Genomic DNA, 18,058 nt, shown 5'->3' with positions numbered 1-18,058 from the left:
GTGGTGCAGAAGACGACTGTGGAGTTGTCGTATAAAGCTGCTATTTTACTGTTATTTAGTGTTAAGGTTCTAGTAAGCAGTATTTTACTGTAATTTTACGGTGATATTTATTGCTTTTGCAGGCGTAGCTACGACATATGCTAGAAGCAGCAGGTACTAGTTGAGTGACTAAGAAAACAAAATCTTTCCTCATCTTATTAAAGACAAAACTTGGTGATATTAGATAGTTAACAAACATAGGGTTCATAAGACATTTAGGTCATTATATTTGTCAATTTGTTGTTTTACCACACTTACATATATTTCAACACGACATATTTCAACAACAGTATCCTGTAGGTTGTCTCTAATTAAGTTTAAGCATCCTGTTTCATTCACCTGCTTATTCATTAAGTCATATTTAATTATTTGAAGTTTTTTTTATTTTTTTGTGGGGGGGGGGCAGTGGAGTAAGGGTGATTTTATATTTTTGTAAGAAGAAAATAAGGCTTTTTGGTGAGGAAGAGAATATTTGAAGACATATTTGAGGACAGCTATAAAGAATTCCCTTTGTGTCTGTTAAACAGTGTCAAGCATGTCAGAAGGCAGCACCCAGCAGATCATTTTTTACAAACCGTAATGGAACAAAAAAAACAGAAGCAGAATGTCTTGTGACACGTCGCGCCCCATGCCAAGCTGATTTTCAGCCGCCTCTTGGCCGGCGCTTAATCAAAAACCCGCTCTCTGACATTTACATGTGCATTCTTTTGGCAGAGCGCTGTAATGTTCCTGGTAACAAGCCCGCGACCAAGTCGGTGCCACAGAAGTCGTGAGTATTCATTTGATTAATTATTTGAGAAGGTGCCCCAGGGAGATGGAGAGACGGAGAGAGTGGGGCAGAGTCTGAGCTTTGTTCCTTTGCAAAATAAGTCCCCTAGAGGAGCCCGCTCCATTCCCAGCTGAGAGAAACCGTCTCGACAAACAAACACTGCAGCTGGCACTAGTTCACTTCACCACAGGCGCAAACCATCGAGAATTACAACAGTACACGCATATTTTACATACATATACTGATTTGCGAAGGACACATGTGTCTGTGACGCTTACTACCCTTCCCTAGGCTCCACTTTGAAACCCATGAGTAAACTACCTTAGGTTTTTTTTTAGCACTGCTTGTTAAGGGCCCTATAGACATTCCACGTAGACAGTCCACAACACTGTGATTTGTTATGTTTTATACATATACCTGCATATATAATGTGATATATTTACAAGAAATTTTGCATGAACAGCACAAGTCAAAAGTCTGGACACACCTGATTGATGGTACAGTATTGTGGAAAAAAGTTGATTTATTTTATAACTTGCTGGAGTTCAAAAAAGTATTAAAAGGTCATGAAAAGTGCAACAACCATCCAAGGCCTGGTAGACACCAGAACTGTCAACTGACATCAGATAAACAGCACTTAAAGCTTTCATCTTTGAGAGAGAGGAGAAAATCAAGCTGCTTCAGACCTGAAAACATCCACAGGTGTTTCTTGTCCATCCTTCCACTCAATGCCATGGGTGTGAAAGGATGTGAAGCTACCAAGAAGAACCTCACTGAGAAAAAGAGATGGACTTTTTTTCCCTGAGATTGGAAACTTTATAACTTGTATTTAATGTCAGTTTTGACTGAAACTAAGATAAACTAACTTTTGCACAATGCTGTATTCCATATGTGTAATTTCATACACTCTTAAGTCAAAGCCATCAGTGTGTTCAATTGGAGACGACACGTTTTGGGTCACTTGTAACACAGAATGTGTTAAATCAGTGGATAATATGACATAAAAAGTGTTAATACAGGTAAGTTTGTTATTAATTAGCACTTCACTTTCAGAGTGTCGTTGTGTCTTCAGTATTATTCTAAAAATAATGAAAAAGTATTCTTAAGTGTGTCCACACTTTTGACTGATACTGTTTACATCACTTTATCATAATAGCACTGTACATTTACATTAGTTATGATTATATAGTTGATAAACAGCCACTTTGTTTATGTACTGTTTAATAAAGTGCTTCAAGGAAACATTACAGTCACAGAAGGTTTAGCCTTGATGTTCTATTCAGCGTATTTAATTTTATCTTTCTTGGTATCGCTGTGTCTGTTTCCTGAGAACCTGTTAATAATACAAAAATTCTCTGTAAGTAGCTTTTCTTAGTAAGTATAAACATGTTCTTTGAAAACTAGAAGAAAACAGCAACAGCCCACATTCTGTTGCTAATGCTGCGTGCCACACAAGTCTAACACATGGCCCAGCGAGCAACGGGCGAAATCTGACTGGCTAAACAGATGTGACAGATCTAGACAAATTGAATCCGAGCCTAATGTATCCATCAGCTTAGAGATATCTTCTCATGGGGGTGCGAGGGATGGGGGGTGGAGGTGGTTTGAACTGCCAGACACGTAGAAGAATGCTGCATTGTTTGGCTTCTGGAGCTACTTAGAAACACAGTTATCTGTTGATCTGAATCAAACGCGTCTCTTCGTTCTTAGGCCAAAGGCAGACACAGAGCCATAAGCATTTGTCGCCAACATTTGTGGCATCCGTCTGTTTGATCCTGTTTTTGCTGCCCTTTCTTTAGCTTTTTGTGTTTTTTTTGCCCGCTGAAGGCAAGATGACTCTGCTTTTGTTCCCCTCAATTACATGCCAGTTATTCGAGGGAAGCCTTAAATGATTTAACCAGTCCAAATATTTAGAGCGAGACTGCCTCGGGGCAAGAACATTTCTGTCAATACCGACTTTGTCTGCCACAGCTGAGCACATTGACTATGGGTCAAGTCATGTCACCGTTTTTTTCCCTCTACTGCTGCAAACACTAGATGCGCAGTGTATAAAGAAACAAATGCACTGTACTCTTTGCATTTAAGCTGAGAATCTTCCGTCCTCCAGGGCCCCCTTACTGCTTGTGAAGTGTACTTTTGTGTCATTTCACTGAGTGTCATGTATTTCTGTAATGTACTTTAACAGCGTTTGTTTGTATAATGAATTATAATATATATATAATATATATATAATATTGAATAATGTATGTTTATGTTGTTTTTTGGGATGAGCCAAAACATTATGACCAATGTTTTGGTTATGTGATTAACATTATCTTGTAACAACAGCTCATATAAAGGTCTGAGATACACTGATCAAACATAACATTATGACCACCTCCTTGTTTCTGTGCTCATTGTCCATCTTATCAGCTCCACTTACTGTTTAGCTGCACTTTGTAGTTCTACAGTTACAGACTGTGGTCCATCGGTTTCTCTGATACTTTGTTAGCCCCCTTTTACCCTGTTCTTCAGTGGTCAGGACACCCATGGACCCTCACAGAGCAGGTACTATTTGGGTGGTGGATCATTCTCAGCACTGCAGTAACACTGACGTGATGGTGGTATTTTAGTGAGTCACTGATATGAGTGGATCAGACACAGCAGTGCTGCTAGAGTTTCTAAACACTGTGTCAACTCACTGTCCACTCTATTAGACACTCCTACCTTGTCAGTCCATCTTGTAGATGTAAAGTCAGAGACGACAGCTCATCTGCTGCTGCACAATTTATGTTGGTCATCTTCTAGTCCTTCATCAGTGGTCACTGCCCACAGGAAGCTGTTGGCTGGATATTTTTGGTTGGTGGGCTATTCTTAGTCCAGCAGTGACACTGAGTTGTTTAAAGACTCCAACAACACTGCTGTGTCTGATCCACTCGTACAAGCACAACACACACTAACACACCGCCACCACGTCAGTGTTACTGCAGTGCTGAGAATGATCCATCACCCAAATAGTACCTGCTGTGTGAGGGTCCATGGGGATCCTGACCTATATAGTAAGTGATGCTGATAAAATGGACAATGAGCGTAGAAACAAGGAGGTGGTCATAATGTTATGCGCGATCAGTGTATGTTAGACAATAAGTGAACAGTCAGTTTTCAAAGCCGAGCTGTTGGATACGGGAGAGGGGTTGGGTGCCCAAGCCTCATCAATGTGTGCACAATGAAGCCCGTCTTATCTGGTTCAAACCGACAGGAACACTACTGTGGCACAAATCACAGAAAATTTAAGTGATGGATATGGAATAAATGTGTCACAACACACAGTGCACATGCTGCGTATGGGGCTGCATAGCTGTAGATTAGTCAGAGCGCCCATGCTAACCCCTGTCCACCATCAAAAGCACTTTCAAGAGTAGGAACGGGGCCTTGGTCGCCGCAATGGTCGAAGCTCACCAGGTGCAATGAGTTCCGTTTACTTTTACATCATTTGGATGTAGGGCTGGGCAGTAAAACGATAATGATATCAAATCCTCAGGTCTACTTGGATGGGCAGGTATGTGGACGACCAAGTACATGGGCAGCATTTACCTGGAGAAGTAATGGGACCAGGATGCACTGTGGGAAGAGGCAAATTTGTGGATGGAGCGTGATGCTCTAAGCAGCGTTAGGCTGGGAAACCCCTGTCCAGGACATTCATGTGGAAGGCCATTTGGCACATGCCACGTACCTAAATATTATTGCAGTCCAGGCACACCCCTTCCTGGCAGTCAGACTCCCTCATACCAGTGGTCTCCTTCAGCAGGACAGTGCACCACACTGCACATTATCATCCAGGAATAGTTAGAGTTGAAGGTGTTGTCCTGGCCACCAAATTCCCCAGATCTCAATCCAATCGAGCAATAGGAGGATGTCCAATCCACGGTATCTTCAACTCACTTCTTACAGGATTTAAAGGATCTACTGCTAACATCTTGGTGCCAGATACCAGAGGTCTCAGAGGTCTTGTAGAGTCCATGCCTTGACAGGCCAAATCCGTTTTGGTAGCAGGCTGAGGACCCTTGGCACATTAGGCAGGTACTCATAATGCTTTGGCTCATCAGTGTATCTTGAAAATGCTAAAATGCCACACTTTTACACAAATACCACTAGACCCATATGTAGGTAAGCATAGCTAAATGCTTAGCATAGCTAAACCCAAGCATAGCTAAATGATGTAGTGGCAGTTCTTTTCTTTCAGATCCTAATGAGTGCAGTTTTATAATCAGATGCTAAGTTATGGCCTTATTATAAGTCTATTGTATTTTACTTCTCATAAAACAGAACATTGCTTCTTATTGAGGACATGTAGCCTTGTTTTGTTCAATGGAAAGTGTAATGAATTTAGAGGAACTCAGATATCTAAGGGTGGTGAGCTTAAGATTAGACAAACAAGGATATCAAGGAAATCTCTGGCATAATAAAAAAGCAAGGAAGACAACAGTAAGTTCTGATCAAAGTTCAGGCTTTAAACGCAGTGAGAATGCAGTATTTCTTTGTGATGCCTTTAATCTTTCAGCAGGTTGGGAAAATAAGGGCAATTGTGTACATGCCTTCAAAGACCTTAAACTGCTTGTTGTAGCACTGTTTGTAAGATCATTTAAATGTAGATATCCAGCCAATGTTATTTTTCTTTGTCTTTCTTTGGAGATGTGCTTAAAAACAGGTCGACTTGGATGTGCAATTCTCAGAAAAACCTTGGATTGGTATAAACCTGGTATAAATTGGTATAAATGTCTCATTTTAGGAATTATGCATTGAGAGATTCTTTTGTTTAGTGTCAAAGATGCTTTTTTAACACTTATAGTTTATGCAATAAACCCTGAGTCTGCAAATAATTTGCTTTATTTATGTACCTTTCATACTTACAGCAACTTTCATAACTCTATGATTTGTGTCTTTGTCTATATGAGAACTTTTGGCCTTACACAGGAGTTGTTTAAAATTGGGTGAAATATCATCCAGTGATTACAGCCCCGTTCAGTAATTGTCATCTCTCACAAGTCCATCGGCCGTCAGCGGTCGTTTTCCTCCGAGCATCTCACAGAGGCTTTAAGTCCAATGTGGAAGATTTCAATGCGCCATCGTATAAACCTTTAGCGCTTCAATCTGTCCCTCTTGAGCCACAATCGTCCATTAGGCGGAGGGTACAGGGGCATTAATTTGAAGTTTACCGTGGTGGGAAGTCATAAAATGGCACTTTTCCCCAGCGGATCGGCCGTTCTGTAACCTCCTCACGAGTGCCGGTGATCAGCACTGTAATTTACTCCAAACCCGACATTAGTCACACTCAAGTGCCGCCATTCTCCCCGACCGAGAGAGACAGCAAAGAGAAAACGGACCACTGTGGCCACTCGCTGCCACCAGCTAGTTCTGCCCTTCTCAGCCAGCTTTCTTCTCTGTTATTTTCTGCTTCTTTGCGTTACTCATCATGCTGCTCATTCATATGCACACACAGTCATATGCAGTATATTCACTGTTTATCTACATTCATTGATATGATGCTGTTAACACTTTATCATGTTAGCACAGAGAGTATCTAAAGTGCTGTAGCAACTGAATTCCACTCTTAAAAGATGCCAAAAGGGTTCTTTGGAGCAATAAAGCCATAGAGGAATCACTTTTGGGCCGTTGAAGAACCTATCAATGGATGATACGTTTAAAGAACCTCCACATAATATAAAGGTATTATACCAATTGTAGTTTTTTTCTAAACCCATATGTCCAAGCCAAGAACCGTTTTGTACCCCTTGTCCTGTAGACTATATGCGAAAAATCGTTTCATAACAGATCATTTAGAAAACCATGTATAGTTCGATCTTGTGTGTGAATGAGAGGGAGGCAGGTGGAAAGGTGAAGATGCAAGCAGTAGAGGTCGTAAAGGTGGATGACTTCAAATATCTTGGGTCAACCTTTTTATCGCAATCTCCTGTGCAAAAGGGTTGCATTCTGCCCCGTCTGAAACCGGCCCATAGGTCTAAATATGCAGTTAATGGGCTACACGCCTGAAAAACAACAAAATATACTTCACCTTCAAGTATACTTTAAGTAGGACTGATTACGTATTTCACTTGACTTACTAAAGCTGATTGGCCAATTTTTATCCACCTTTTAAAACCAGTGTACATTTTGGTAACATTTCAAAGGTATGTTGTTATGAGACTAACAATGGAGTCAAGAGCTGCAAATATGTGATGAAAGAATATTTACCAACAAAACAACATTATTTAAGCTCCCAGTATTGGATGCACTTGTGTGTATGAAGATGCAGTGCACTATAAGTCATGATAAGACCGCATTACTGTTTTATGAATACTATTTTTTTGTGCAAGATATAACTACACCTGTGTAGAATGTTTTAAACTCAGGCCCATGTGAAGTGTTTCAGATACATTGTAAGTGCGTATTGTTGTCACATCAACGCTGTCTCTGCTGGTCCTCTGTTTAGTCCTGTGTTTATGTACATACAGTGTGCTATAGCTCAGTTTCAGGGTGTTAGCAGTCTTCTTATAGCCTAGGTCATCTTTGTGGAGAGCAGCAATTCTATTTTACCATAAGGTGCCCAGTACCCAATATCCAGTGGCCAGTATGAGTGAATTGTACCCAAAACACCAAATTTAACAGCCCTGCTCCCCATTCACACCTGGAACCTTGTTACTCTAATGAGTCACATGACACCAGGGAGGGACAACGACACAATTGGGCACAATTTGGACATATTGACTGTGAGGTGGACCTACTTGTGTTGCCAGATATTTAGACATTAGACATTAACCATTTATACATACACTACTGTGCAAAATTTGTAGGCATCTAAGCAAATTTTTAAACAATCTACCTCAGCTGTGAGTTTATCACAATATACATCAAAATAAAGTCGTATTCATAATTCAAATAAACATAAAAACAATACAAAGTAACAAGAATTTCTTGGGTCCATATTTTTCCTCGACACCTTCACAACCGCCACAGAGACTCGTTAATATCATCCGTTACATCATGAGCTCAGTTTATTGAAGCTCTGATTGGTCAAACCAGGAGCTGCTTTTTAGCTACATATAATACTGGGCTTCCTCGAGGAGAGGCTTGGAAATGGTTAAACATCCAGAAAATCACTATTTATTAAATACATATCATTTATTAATTATTAAATAAGTATATGCATTTTCTTTATTCAAATATTAACACTTTCTCAGCAAATAAACACAAACTACACACTACACACAGTACTGTGTGTGTGTGTGTGTGTGTGTGTGTGTGTGTGTGTGTGTGTGTGTGTGTGTGTGTGTGTGTATATGAGATGGTTTTCTTTACAGTTGTGTTGAAAGCCAGGAGCCTAGGAGTCATGATTTCTGCAGCACAACTATAGCAATAATAACGTTTCTGTAGGTGATGGTGATAGTGTTGGTAAAACTGGAGATTTCTGGTCTTACAGCATCCTCTCGTCATGAATAGATTTTAAAAATAAGTTTTAGGCCAAAACCATTTCTCAGAAGTCCAATAAAACAATGTCTCAGGCAGTAGACATAGCATCCGTAACCATATAATGCCATAACTTTCTGTAGGATATTTTAGAGACCTGGTAATTATCTCTCAAATTGAGCTAAATGACTTAGTTTACATCTCAATCATCTTTGTTTTGACAAGTCAGCGGAAGAGATGTACATAAATGCTGTAAATGTAAATATGTAGTACCAGTCATACATTTGAATACAACCAAATTAAATGTATGATCCTCTTAACTACGGTCCTGCAACCCTGTGACTTTCTGCCAACACAAAAAGCATGTCCATCACAACTGACAACTAATCACTGTACATATACATTACACTCCATCTACACAGTGAAATCAAATCAAAGAGCCATCAGCCCAGGATTCGTTAGGAATAATTAGTGAACTGGACTGAGGGCAGGAGAAGCAGCATGTTTTGGCTATATTTGTCAGACATGGGAACAAAAGGATGTGGTTTTCAGCCTGGCTGAGTGGGTTTCTGCTCTCTAATGATGTTGAGCGGGTCTCCGGTCGGTCGTGGCCTCAGAAGCAGCATCTGACGGCCCGCACTGACCCTACACTCACTGGATTAAGATTCCAGCTAGCACCATGACAACCAGGGATAAAATACAAGCAGCCAACAAAAAGAACAAAAGAGAAAGGCAGAAAAGGGAAGCTTGTTGCAGTTTGTCTTCCCTTAGAGCAGCAATTTGGAAAAATTTTCCTGTTACCCCAAGTGTAGTTGATTGGCAATGACATGTTTAGTCTCTGAAGTCGCTCGCAAACTACATGCCTAAGTCATTACACACTATCCCAACTATGCTGAGTTGTTAAGTAATCAGTAATCTGATAGACTGACTTGTGACGCTGTATGACACACTATGTTTACAAAAAAGGACAAGTGAAGTAATTCACTACAACTGCCGGTTTAGCTTTACTTTTGTCCACTTTTGTATTACATACAGTGTCAGAAAGAAGGATTGCAGACATCAGACATGTCTTGCCATTCGGGGAAAATACTGTAGACTTGTTTTTGCAGAACTATTCCCTTAAATCAGTTGTATTCAAGGAGATGGATGCACACTGCAGTTTTTATCTTTTCTCTGATTGAGTCAAGACCAAGAAATATATGTATCATAAGGATTTCATCTTTACTTCTATCAAAAAAATTAGAAGAGAGGTATTTTCCCCTCATCCTTTTCATGACCAGACCCTAATTTGAATTCATGGCATAGCAAAGTACTTGTTTTATCCCTGTTAGGCAGAAGTTTTAAAAGGCTCTGACATTGCCTCGGTTGTGAAGATAAATACAGACAACCGAATCCTGCCTCTCGAAGAGACAGAGGAGGGGAGAGACCGGGCAGGGGGGACTTTTTTCTTCCCAAACGTTAGCGCAGACTCTCTTGACATGACACTCCAGTGGACTCTGAAGCTGAGTCGGAAATGGCTCGGGGCCAATCTAAATAATCCAGTGGATGGAGGCAGGGGTTGTGTGAGGATGGATGAACGGGGCCGGCTGGAGGTGGAGGCAGCCTCCGGAGCAGCCGTCCGTCAGGGGCTCTTTAATCAAACTTTCCCCAGGGCAGCAGGCAGAGGCGGAGGGGGGGCCCTCAGTCTGCTCTTGCCCACCGATCTGTACACTTATCCACCGTGATCTGTTTACATCGTTTTATCTGTACTGCTTTCACTACAAACCTGCTGCCTCACTGAAATGACTCCTGCCAGCCGAGCCAAATCAACACTGCAGGAAGTCTCTGAAGAGTTACCATCAGATACCTGCGCTTACAGTCTTATAAATAAAGGTTTACATAAACGTTCCTAAATGGTTATTGGCTTAAATGTGATTGTCTATAAAAAAAATACAGGTATAGAACTTTTACATTATGTGAAAGGTCTTGAAAGTCCAAGATTTCACACATCTCATTTGCAAAAATGGATCTTAACAGAACCTTCTTCTGTGGCATCATCACAAAGAATCTTTCTTTATTCCTTTTAAGAGGATATTTCTGTTTTTGGAAGAAGCCTTGCATCTGCAATTTGACTGTTTTTCAGTTTTTGACAATTTAAAAATACCTGTTACCCTTTATATTGTATATAAATTTCATGATGAATGGACTAAAAGAAATGGCGTAAAATTACTTGAAAAAAAAGTCTGGTTCTACTGATTTACATTAAAAGTACAGTGGGTTTTTTCTTCATCCTTTTGGAGATACAAGGTTTTCTTCCAACAGCGATATGTTCTTGCTGAGGATTTTATAGCCTAATGCTCAATTCTGAGCCAGTTATGCAGTTATGCTTTGGACTCCTGGCCACTGATTGCTATGACATGACTTTCCATGCAACCAGCCTAACCTAAGTTTAGTAAAAGCTAGCTTAACCTGCAGTCAGAACACTTTTATTGCCTACAGAAGTGGCTGTTTCCATGTTAAAATAGGTAACCAATGCAATCTGCTTGTTACCGTTCTAAAAACTCAATGGCACAAGTTGTTGGTTTACTTTAGGACAGTGCCATAAATAGAGCACAATAGGGTGAAATAGCCTGAAGAAAAGATCATAATTGGATGGGGCTTAATTTAGTCAAAACATATCTGTTGGCTAAGATTTGTCACAAACACTTTCTATGAATGAATGAATAATGCATTCATAAGGCATTGTAAACATGGCCATAAATATTTTAAAAATGCATTACATGTTATAGCCATGCTTATTGTGCATTATGAATTGTTAACATAATGCGTTATAAGTACTGTTCATAAAAAATTATAAGAGCTTATAAGTTGTCTCTAAGTAAAGTGAAGCGTACTGGACTAAAGCCTCCTCCAGTGTTAAGACTGAGGCTTCAAGTTGAAGTATTTACTGAAAGATTTACTGAAACACTAAAACACAATAAAGCTCATTACAGGCTTTAAATGTCAGAGTTTAAACTAGAGCTGCCATCAGTGTTTTACCCAATGTGGGAAAGTTAATGTACACCACTGTTAATGTGCACCACCGTTAGCCTGGCATTAACTTAACACTACATATGCAATATTTTACAGTTTGGAGCATCTGAATATTCAGTACTGAAGCAACAAAGATGCAGCCCTAACAGCTCCAGCAGTGAGAAATAAAATATTGGAAATTTCAGGACGTAAATAAACCTTGTACTTGTCTTTACACTGAGTTCTTCGGTACTGGCAGTATAACACGTTATTAACACTACTTATAATACATTATATTAACAATTCATAATGCATAATAAACATGGATATAATGTGTAATTCATTGCAATTCATTTTTTAAAATATGTATAACCATGTGTAAGATGCATCATGAATGCATGATACCATTATAAATGTGTTTATAGATGCTTACAGACGTAACATTCATAGAAAGTGTTGCCGATTTGTCTCGATCCTTCCTTATACCTGCTCACTTTCCTACATATATATATATATATATATATATATATATATATATATGTGTGTGTGTGTGTGTGTGTGTGTAAATATATATGTACGGCACGCATTTTATTTACGAAACTGACACACGAGCCTTAACATGTAGTTTGTGGGTATAATGCATGGGAAAACTGAAAATGCGCTTCTCTCCCTCATGTATGAGAAGTCGTGGTGCGAACTCTGCTGTGATGCAGCCTCAATATGCATGAGCAGCTTCCTTGTTGTTTTCTCAATTCTGTTTTCTTAGCTGGAGTAAAATTACGTCCCTGTAGAATGTATAGTGAATTCATTTATTACCAGTGCTATCTCTCCGTCACTGAACTTATGTTTTCTCCTTTGTCTCGAGCTTGTCGACGTGCATTTTTAACTCTGTGCCTTATGAATGCACAGGCAGTATGAGGTCCTGTGCAGTTTGCGATCCTAAGTGCAGATTGTCAGTTATATAGCACTTTATGTAAAGGCCTGACCACTTGCACTTGCTAATAATGCTTATGCTAATGCTTACACACATGGACACCACCCAGTTCCTTATATTTTTGCAGGGGTGTATGGCAGTAGCAAACACAGTGAAAGACCCTGTACCTCTTGAGCTGCTCTGCAGACGAGTGCTGTGTTGACAGATCTGGAGCAGAGCTGATCTGGGGGCACCACTGGCTAGGCTCTGTGTTTTGTGTGTGTTAGTGAGAGAGAGCAAGCGAGGCGCTCTTCTCCCAAGAAAAACACACGGCGTGTTTGTTTACGGCCGCGACAGTCCAAGTGCATTTCCGTGTTCCTATCTGTGATTGACACCATGGGGTGAGGGGGCCAGGCTGGAGCGCTTATTTAAAGCCTCGCTGTTTCCTCACGGCTCCTGCTATGGCTTTACCAGGTAGTGTCTCCTCAGGGAACATCAGGTACACAAGAAGAGATGGAGATGTGTTGCTGTCAGCTCAGAGAGGAACTTGTGTAGGGCAGAGTGTGATGCAGCGTCAAGCATGTACAGCAGGGGAAGCAGGGATGAGGGCCAGAGTCCAGCACAGTCTGCTGGTTACTCTCTTCTGACACAACAGCTAAACTCAGTAATTAACTGATGACTATGTTGGGGCAGGAAAATCACCAAACTGTGCAAGAATCTGGCCCTCCAGGACCAAAGTTCTCCACCTCCCACCTCCCACCCCCAAAAAGTTTTGCTCCCAAGTTGTGCAATCACCTAAGCTGCAGTGCCCAAATGTTTTGTCTTGGGCAGCCAAAGTACAATGTTTGTGGTGGGCCTAGAGACGAAAAGACAATAGGTAGGTAGGTTTCAAACTGTTTTTAAAAATGTATTTTGTAACATACAGTACTGTGCGGAAGTTTTAGGCTTCTAAGCAAATTTTTAAACAATTGACCTCAGCAGGGAGTTTTGCACAATATACATTAGAATTCAGATTCAGATTCCTTTATTGATCCCAGGGGGAAATTGCAGTTGTTACAGTTGCAGCCATTTATGTAAAAATAAACACTTTACTAACAATTTAAGACAATATAGATACTTTACAGTATGTACACCAGATTTAAGTACTCAAGAATATAGTAAGGTGGCGGTGATTGTGATAGTAATATGAAACATAAACATAACATCTTGGGTCCATATTTTTCCTGGACACCTTCACAATTTACTGAAGCACTGATTTTTCAAACCAGGAGCTGCTTTTTATCTACATATAATACTGGGCTTCCTCAAGGAGAGGTTTGGAAATGGTTAAACAAACCCACTAACATCCATAAAATCACTATTTATTTTGTGTGTATATATATATATATATATATATATATATATATATATATATATATATATATATATAAATAATTGATATTCTGTAAATTTTGTTTATTCAAATATTAACACTTTTCTCAGCAAATAAACACAAACTACACAAATAAATAGATGTTGAAAATGTGTCTTAGGTGCCTAAGACTTTCGCACAGTACTGTATACTATACTATATTTTGCTACTAAAGTACTTTAGAAAGTGCTGAGGTATTTATGGGGAAAAAAAATGTTTGTTCTCTCATTGCATGAGAAGTTGGTGTTAAGGTTACTGTCTGACAGTCCAAATCAAACATCTAAACATGCTGTCTCAGGTCTCTGGGTGGGAAGGATGCAGTGTTAGCCAATGCAAGCTAACGGAATTACGAGTTGGCTTTATCCTCCAAGCGCATTTAGCTGTGTTGTGTTCACAGCAGTTCAAAAAGGTGCAGTGGTCTCTACCCTCCCAGCTTGAAATTGGAAATTGGCAATTACTGAGTGCCCATTGATCTTTATATTGTGTTTAAATTTCACAAGGAATGGAGCAAAGTGAATAGCTTAAAATTACTTATTTTCTTAATTATGTCTGGTTCCATTGACTTACATTAAAAGTAAGCTTTGGCACCTTAATTTTTAGTATATGGAATAATAATTAATTTAATTTAATCCCAAAATATTATTATATTATATGATAATATATAATATAATTATATATTATATTTTGGAACAAAACCATATATCTTATATACCTTTTTGCCATTTTTTCACATGATTTGAAAATGCCAGTTGGCCTTTACCTTGTGTCAAAGTTTCATAATGATTATACCAATAAAAATTGACCAAATTTGACTATAAAAATCATTGTTGTATGTAAAATAATAAAACATGGCAAGTGAGTTGAAACTTTGGTAGAATGTTAAAGTGCCTCGCATCGTTTCCCACTGTAAAAGCAAAGCGCTGTGCAGTAAAGCTGACTCAGAGAAGTTATACATCATATAATGAAAGGGATTTCTTCTTTACAACTCTTGTAACAACTATATAGTGCTCTTAAACTTAACACATAACTGTTTTATAAGGCCTTGTTCACAGCAGTGTACAACCACTGTATCACATACATTAGGTACACGCTTAGCCTCCAGCCTCTAGTATTTTTTCTTCTCCGCTGCATTTTCCTTTCTCAGTGAGACGTTTCACTGCAGCCATGGCGATGCGGAGAACGTGATGGCAACGCACACCCACCCCATGGTTACCCACAAACCCCTGCTTCTCTTGGGAGCTTTTCCCTCTGGCAGCTCGCTGTAGGGGAACAGCTGCTGTAGCTGAGCTGTCAGAGCGGCCAGCTAATCGGACTAAGGCGGGAGAGCGCCGTCACCATCAAATAACAACACGCAGGAGAGAAAGCCCAGAGGGCTGCTGGGAATGGCAGGTTGGCTCCCTGAGACGGGGGCGTTTGCTAATGATAATAATGACAAAAAGGGAAATATGGGAGGGGAGAACTGTTTTCTGTTTGGGGTGTGGATAAAGGGCATGATGGTAAAGAGCAAAGGTGTGGGACCTGTAATGCCCCAAAGTTTGGGGCTTAAGGTGAAATAAGAAATTAAGGCATTCTAGCCTAGTAAAATTTCTAAATGTAGATTCGGAATAATTTCCACTGAAAAAATGTCTCTTTTGCTTTATTTTATTTTTGAAAACAATGGTGTAATGTGCTTTGAAAGCCATTCTATTGAACCATGCATAGCCAAGATGAAATCCACAACAATAATAATGTTCTCTAATTCCACTCATTTATTGTAAACAGAAACAGTAAATGTAGACATATATTTAAATAACCTTAATGCTACATTGTGCAAGTTTAGGGAAAATCTTTTGTTTTGTTTTTTTTTGTTTTGTTTTTTGATTATTTGCTTGAATTGAAAAGTAACCTTGCAAATCAAAAATTACTTGGACAATTACAAAAGGTAAAACTGTGTGAAAACTTTTGACAAGCAGTGCACAGTTACAGTACAGTGAGCCAACTGATAAATGTTAGAATTGCAGAGAATATTAGGCTAAATGTGTGCAATACACCAGCAATCTGGCTGTGCAATAGACGCTAATATCCCCCAAGTGCTTAGAAAGTACATACAAGTTTCCCTGCTGTCAGGAAAAGCTACTGAGTGCCTCTCCACTCTAACTCCTCCGTGTATAGAACTTTGGGCTTCCTTAAGACTGATGTGGTGATGACAGCGACTGAGGCGAAAGCGGCCACGTCAGAACAAAAGCCTGTATTTAATGACTTTTCAACAAGTCTTTAGTGATTATGATGAACAGCTCCACTCGTGCGCTCCTTCAGGTGCTGATGGTTTATCCTTAAATCCTTCAAGCTAAGCATTGCCTAGCCGATGGCTAGCGGGCAGCCAGTGTGGTAAATGGCAGCTAAGTGGCCTGCTGCAGGTCTCCTCTATGGTGTGAGGGGTATCAGTAATGACCAGTTAGTGCTTTACTCTCAGTCATTAGGGTAATGTCCCTGCCACACCGCCGAAAGACTGCCCCCTCAGACCGAGGCCAAACAATGGACAAATCATGCTGCCTAGGACTCCCTGGTCACTGCAAGGCCACTATTTGTAACTATTTATAAAAAATAATAATAATTCTAAGTTTATAATTATACATAAAGTTTATACTTGGAGATATTTTAAATTCTGTCATAGTATTTTAATAATATTATAATAAAATATTTTAAGCAATATTAATAGACCATAAACAACATCACTTTTATACAATGGTCAACACAGATGCATTCAAACAGTTTGAGCACCAGCAGATCAACAGTCAAATAGTAAATAGTAACTGTAACAGTGAAATCAGCCATGTGGAGCTGTTTCTCAGTTTCTTTGAGTGACATTAGGTAAGAGATTTATATTAACTGTACATGCTGAGTATTAATAGGAGATGTAACATCCAAAAACATATCTACTACAGGTATAATACCATTAAAAACACGACATCCAGCTTGATTTGCCGAATACAGTAAAACAATGGAAGCTTAAAGGAAAGTCCTTAGTGGTGCAGCAACACCACACACAGCCACAGGTTTTTTTTTTATTATTGTTCATTTTTTCCTGATTTTCTCCCCTATTTAATCATTTAATCATATCCAGTTCCAAACACTAGTCAGGACTCCCCCAGTCACACAATGCCACCAGCACTAGGAGGGTGAAGGCTAGAACAGGCTTCGTTCGAGACCTGTGAAGCTCCACCACATCTTTTCAAACTGCCGCTCACGCAACGTCATTGGTCAGCTGAATGCGCTCGGAGGAAAGTGCCAGCTTCCAGTTCTGTTACGTCAACAAACAGATGTCTACGCTGACTAGCCTCATGCTCAGTGATAGGGGGAGGGCCATCCCACCCACGCAGAGAGAGTGAGGCCAGTTGTGCTCTCTTGGACTCAAACAACTGTAGCATCACCAGGGAAGCCACAGATTTTTAAAATGATGAACAAGTTTACAAGCATTTGTGCAAAAATGCAACATATAATAAGTAAATAGTGGAATTCGTTGCCTTGGTTGACCAATCATGCTCTGTTGTTGAGAACATTGGATTTTATAATACATACTGCAGCCTAAATGCTATGATCACTTTACTAATCATACACAAGCCTTTCTGCTTGTCTGGAGGAAGGGGAGGAGTTCAGAATAAGAGCTCATGCCTGGTTTAAATATTTACGTGTAATTGCGTCATTATGCCAGGCTATGTAATGACAAGTGTTTGGATTAAAGTTCTATTGTGCTGAGATGTTTTGGCTCATGGAGCTTTCATTCTCTTTGCCACTGATTAGAAAATAGTGCAGTGTTAAATAACTGAAGGCATCACACACCAAAACCGCACACCAGCACTCCAGAACAATCCAAGCTGCTTTGCATTTTAGATCATCCTCTCCTAATGAAAGCGGCCTGATGCTGAAGCAAAACTCACAGGCTCGAGTTTCCCCGTCACGTGCTAACAGTTATGCTGTTTAGAGTGGTGGCGTCAGCCAGGTTGTTTTTCTTGGCTTCATAGCTACCACAAATAAACCTGCTATCCATTTATATTCTTTCCTCAGCATATATTTGTTTTTAAAAGCGTCTGGTCTCTTTTTGCAAGTGAGAATATGTCATTGCAAATATTGCAGCCATTAGATAACTGTCTGCTCACACCAGAGAGGAGGTGTAAGGTGAAAATATATTCCCGTGAGATCTTTCGTCCTGGTTTGTAGCAGTTCACATATTAGTACATTTATCTTGATTACTTCCATAGTGACGACTGTAAGTATTATAAAAATCATTACCATTTTTGGAGGAAAAATAAAAAACAGCAGGATTCTTTTACCTTTTCCCCCCAGAAGGCTTTTAACCTCTGGAACCCTACACTCAAACATAAAAGTGCCAAAAGGGTTCTTTGGGATGGCATAGAACAGTGGTCACCAACCCTGTTGCTGGAGATATACCTTCCAGCGGAGTGCAGTTCCAACCACATTCTGCCAAACTTGCTCCACTGTTGGGTTTGCAGGA

At 39.8% G+C, this 18,058-nt stretch overlaps 1 protein-coding gene across 2 annotated transcripts in view; it reads left to right on the top strand.

Moving 5' to 3' along the window:
• The window catches only part of aff2 (AF4/FMR2 family, member 2), a 321,218-nt gene that overhangs the window by 193,032 nt on the left and 110,128 nt on the right, over positions 1-18,058 (top strand). For both annotated transcript variants that reach the window (XM_017692144.2, XM_017692143.2), the window contains one exon: positions 754-808. In XM_017692144.2, coding sequence (XP_017547633.1) covers positions 754-808 — 55 coding nt within the window. The remainder of the gene's footprint in view (positions 1-753; positions 809-18,058) is intronic.

This window comes from Pygocentrus nattereri, chromosome 8 (assembly GCF_015220715.1).
Source record: "Pygocentrus nattereri isolate fPygNat1 chromosome 8, fPygNat1.pri, whole genome shotgun sequence".
NCBI classification, from domain to species: Eukaryota; Metazoa; Chordata; class Actinopteri; order Characiformes; family Serrasalmidae; genus Pygocentrus; species Pygocentrus nattereri.
This window is presented reverse-complemented; position numbering and strand designations above follow the sequence as displayed.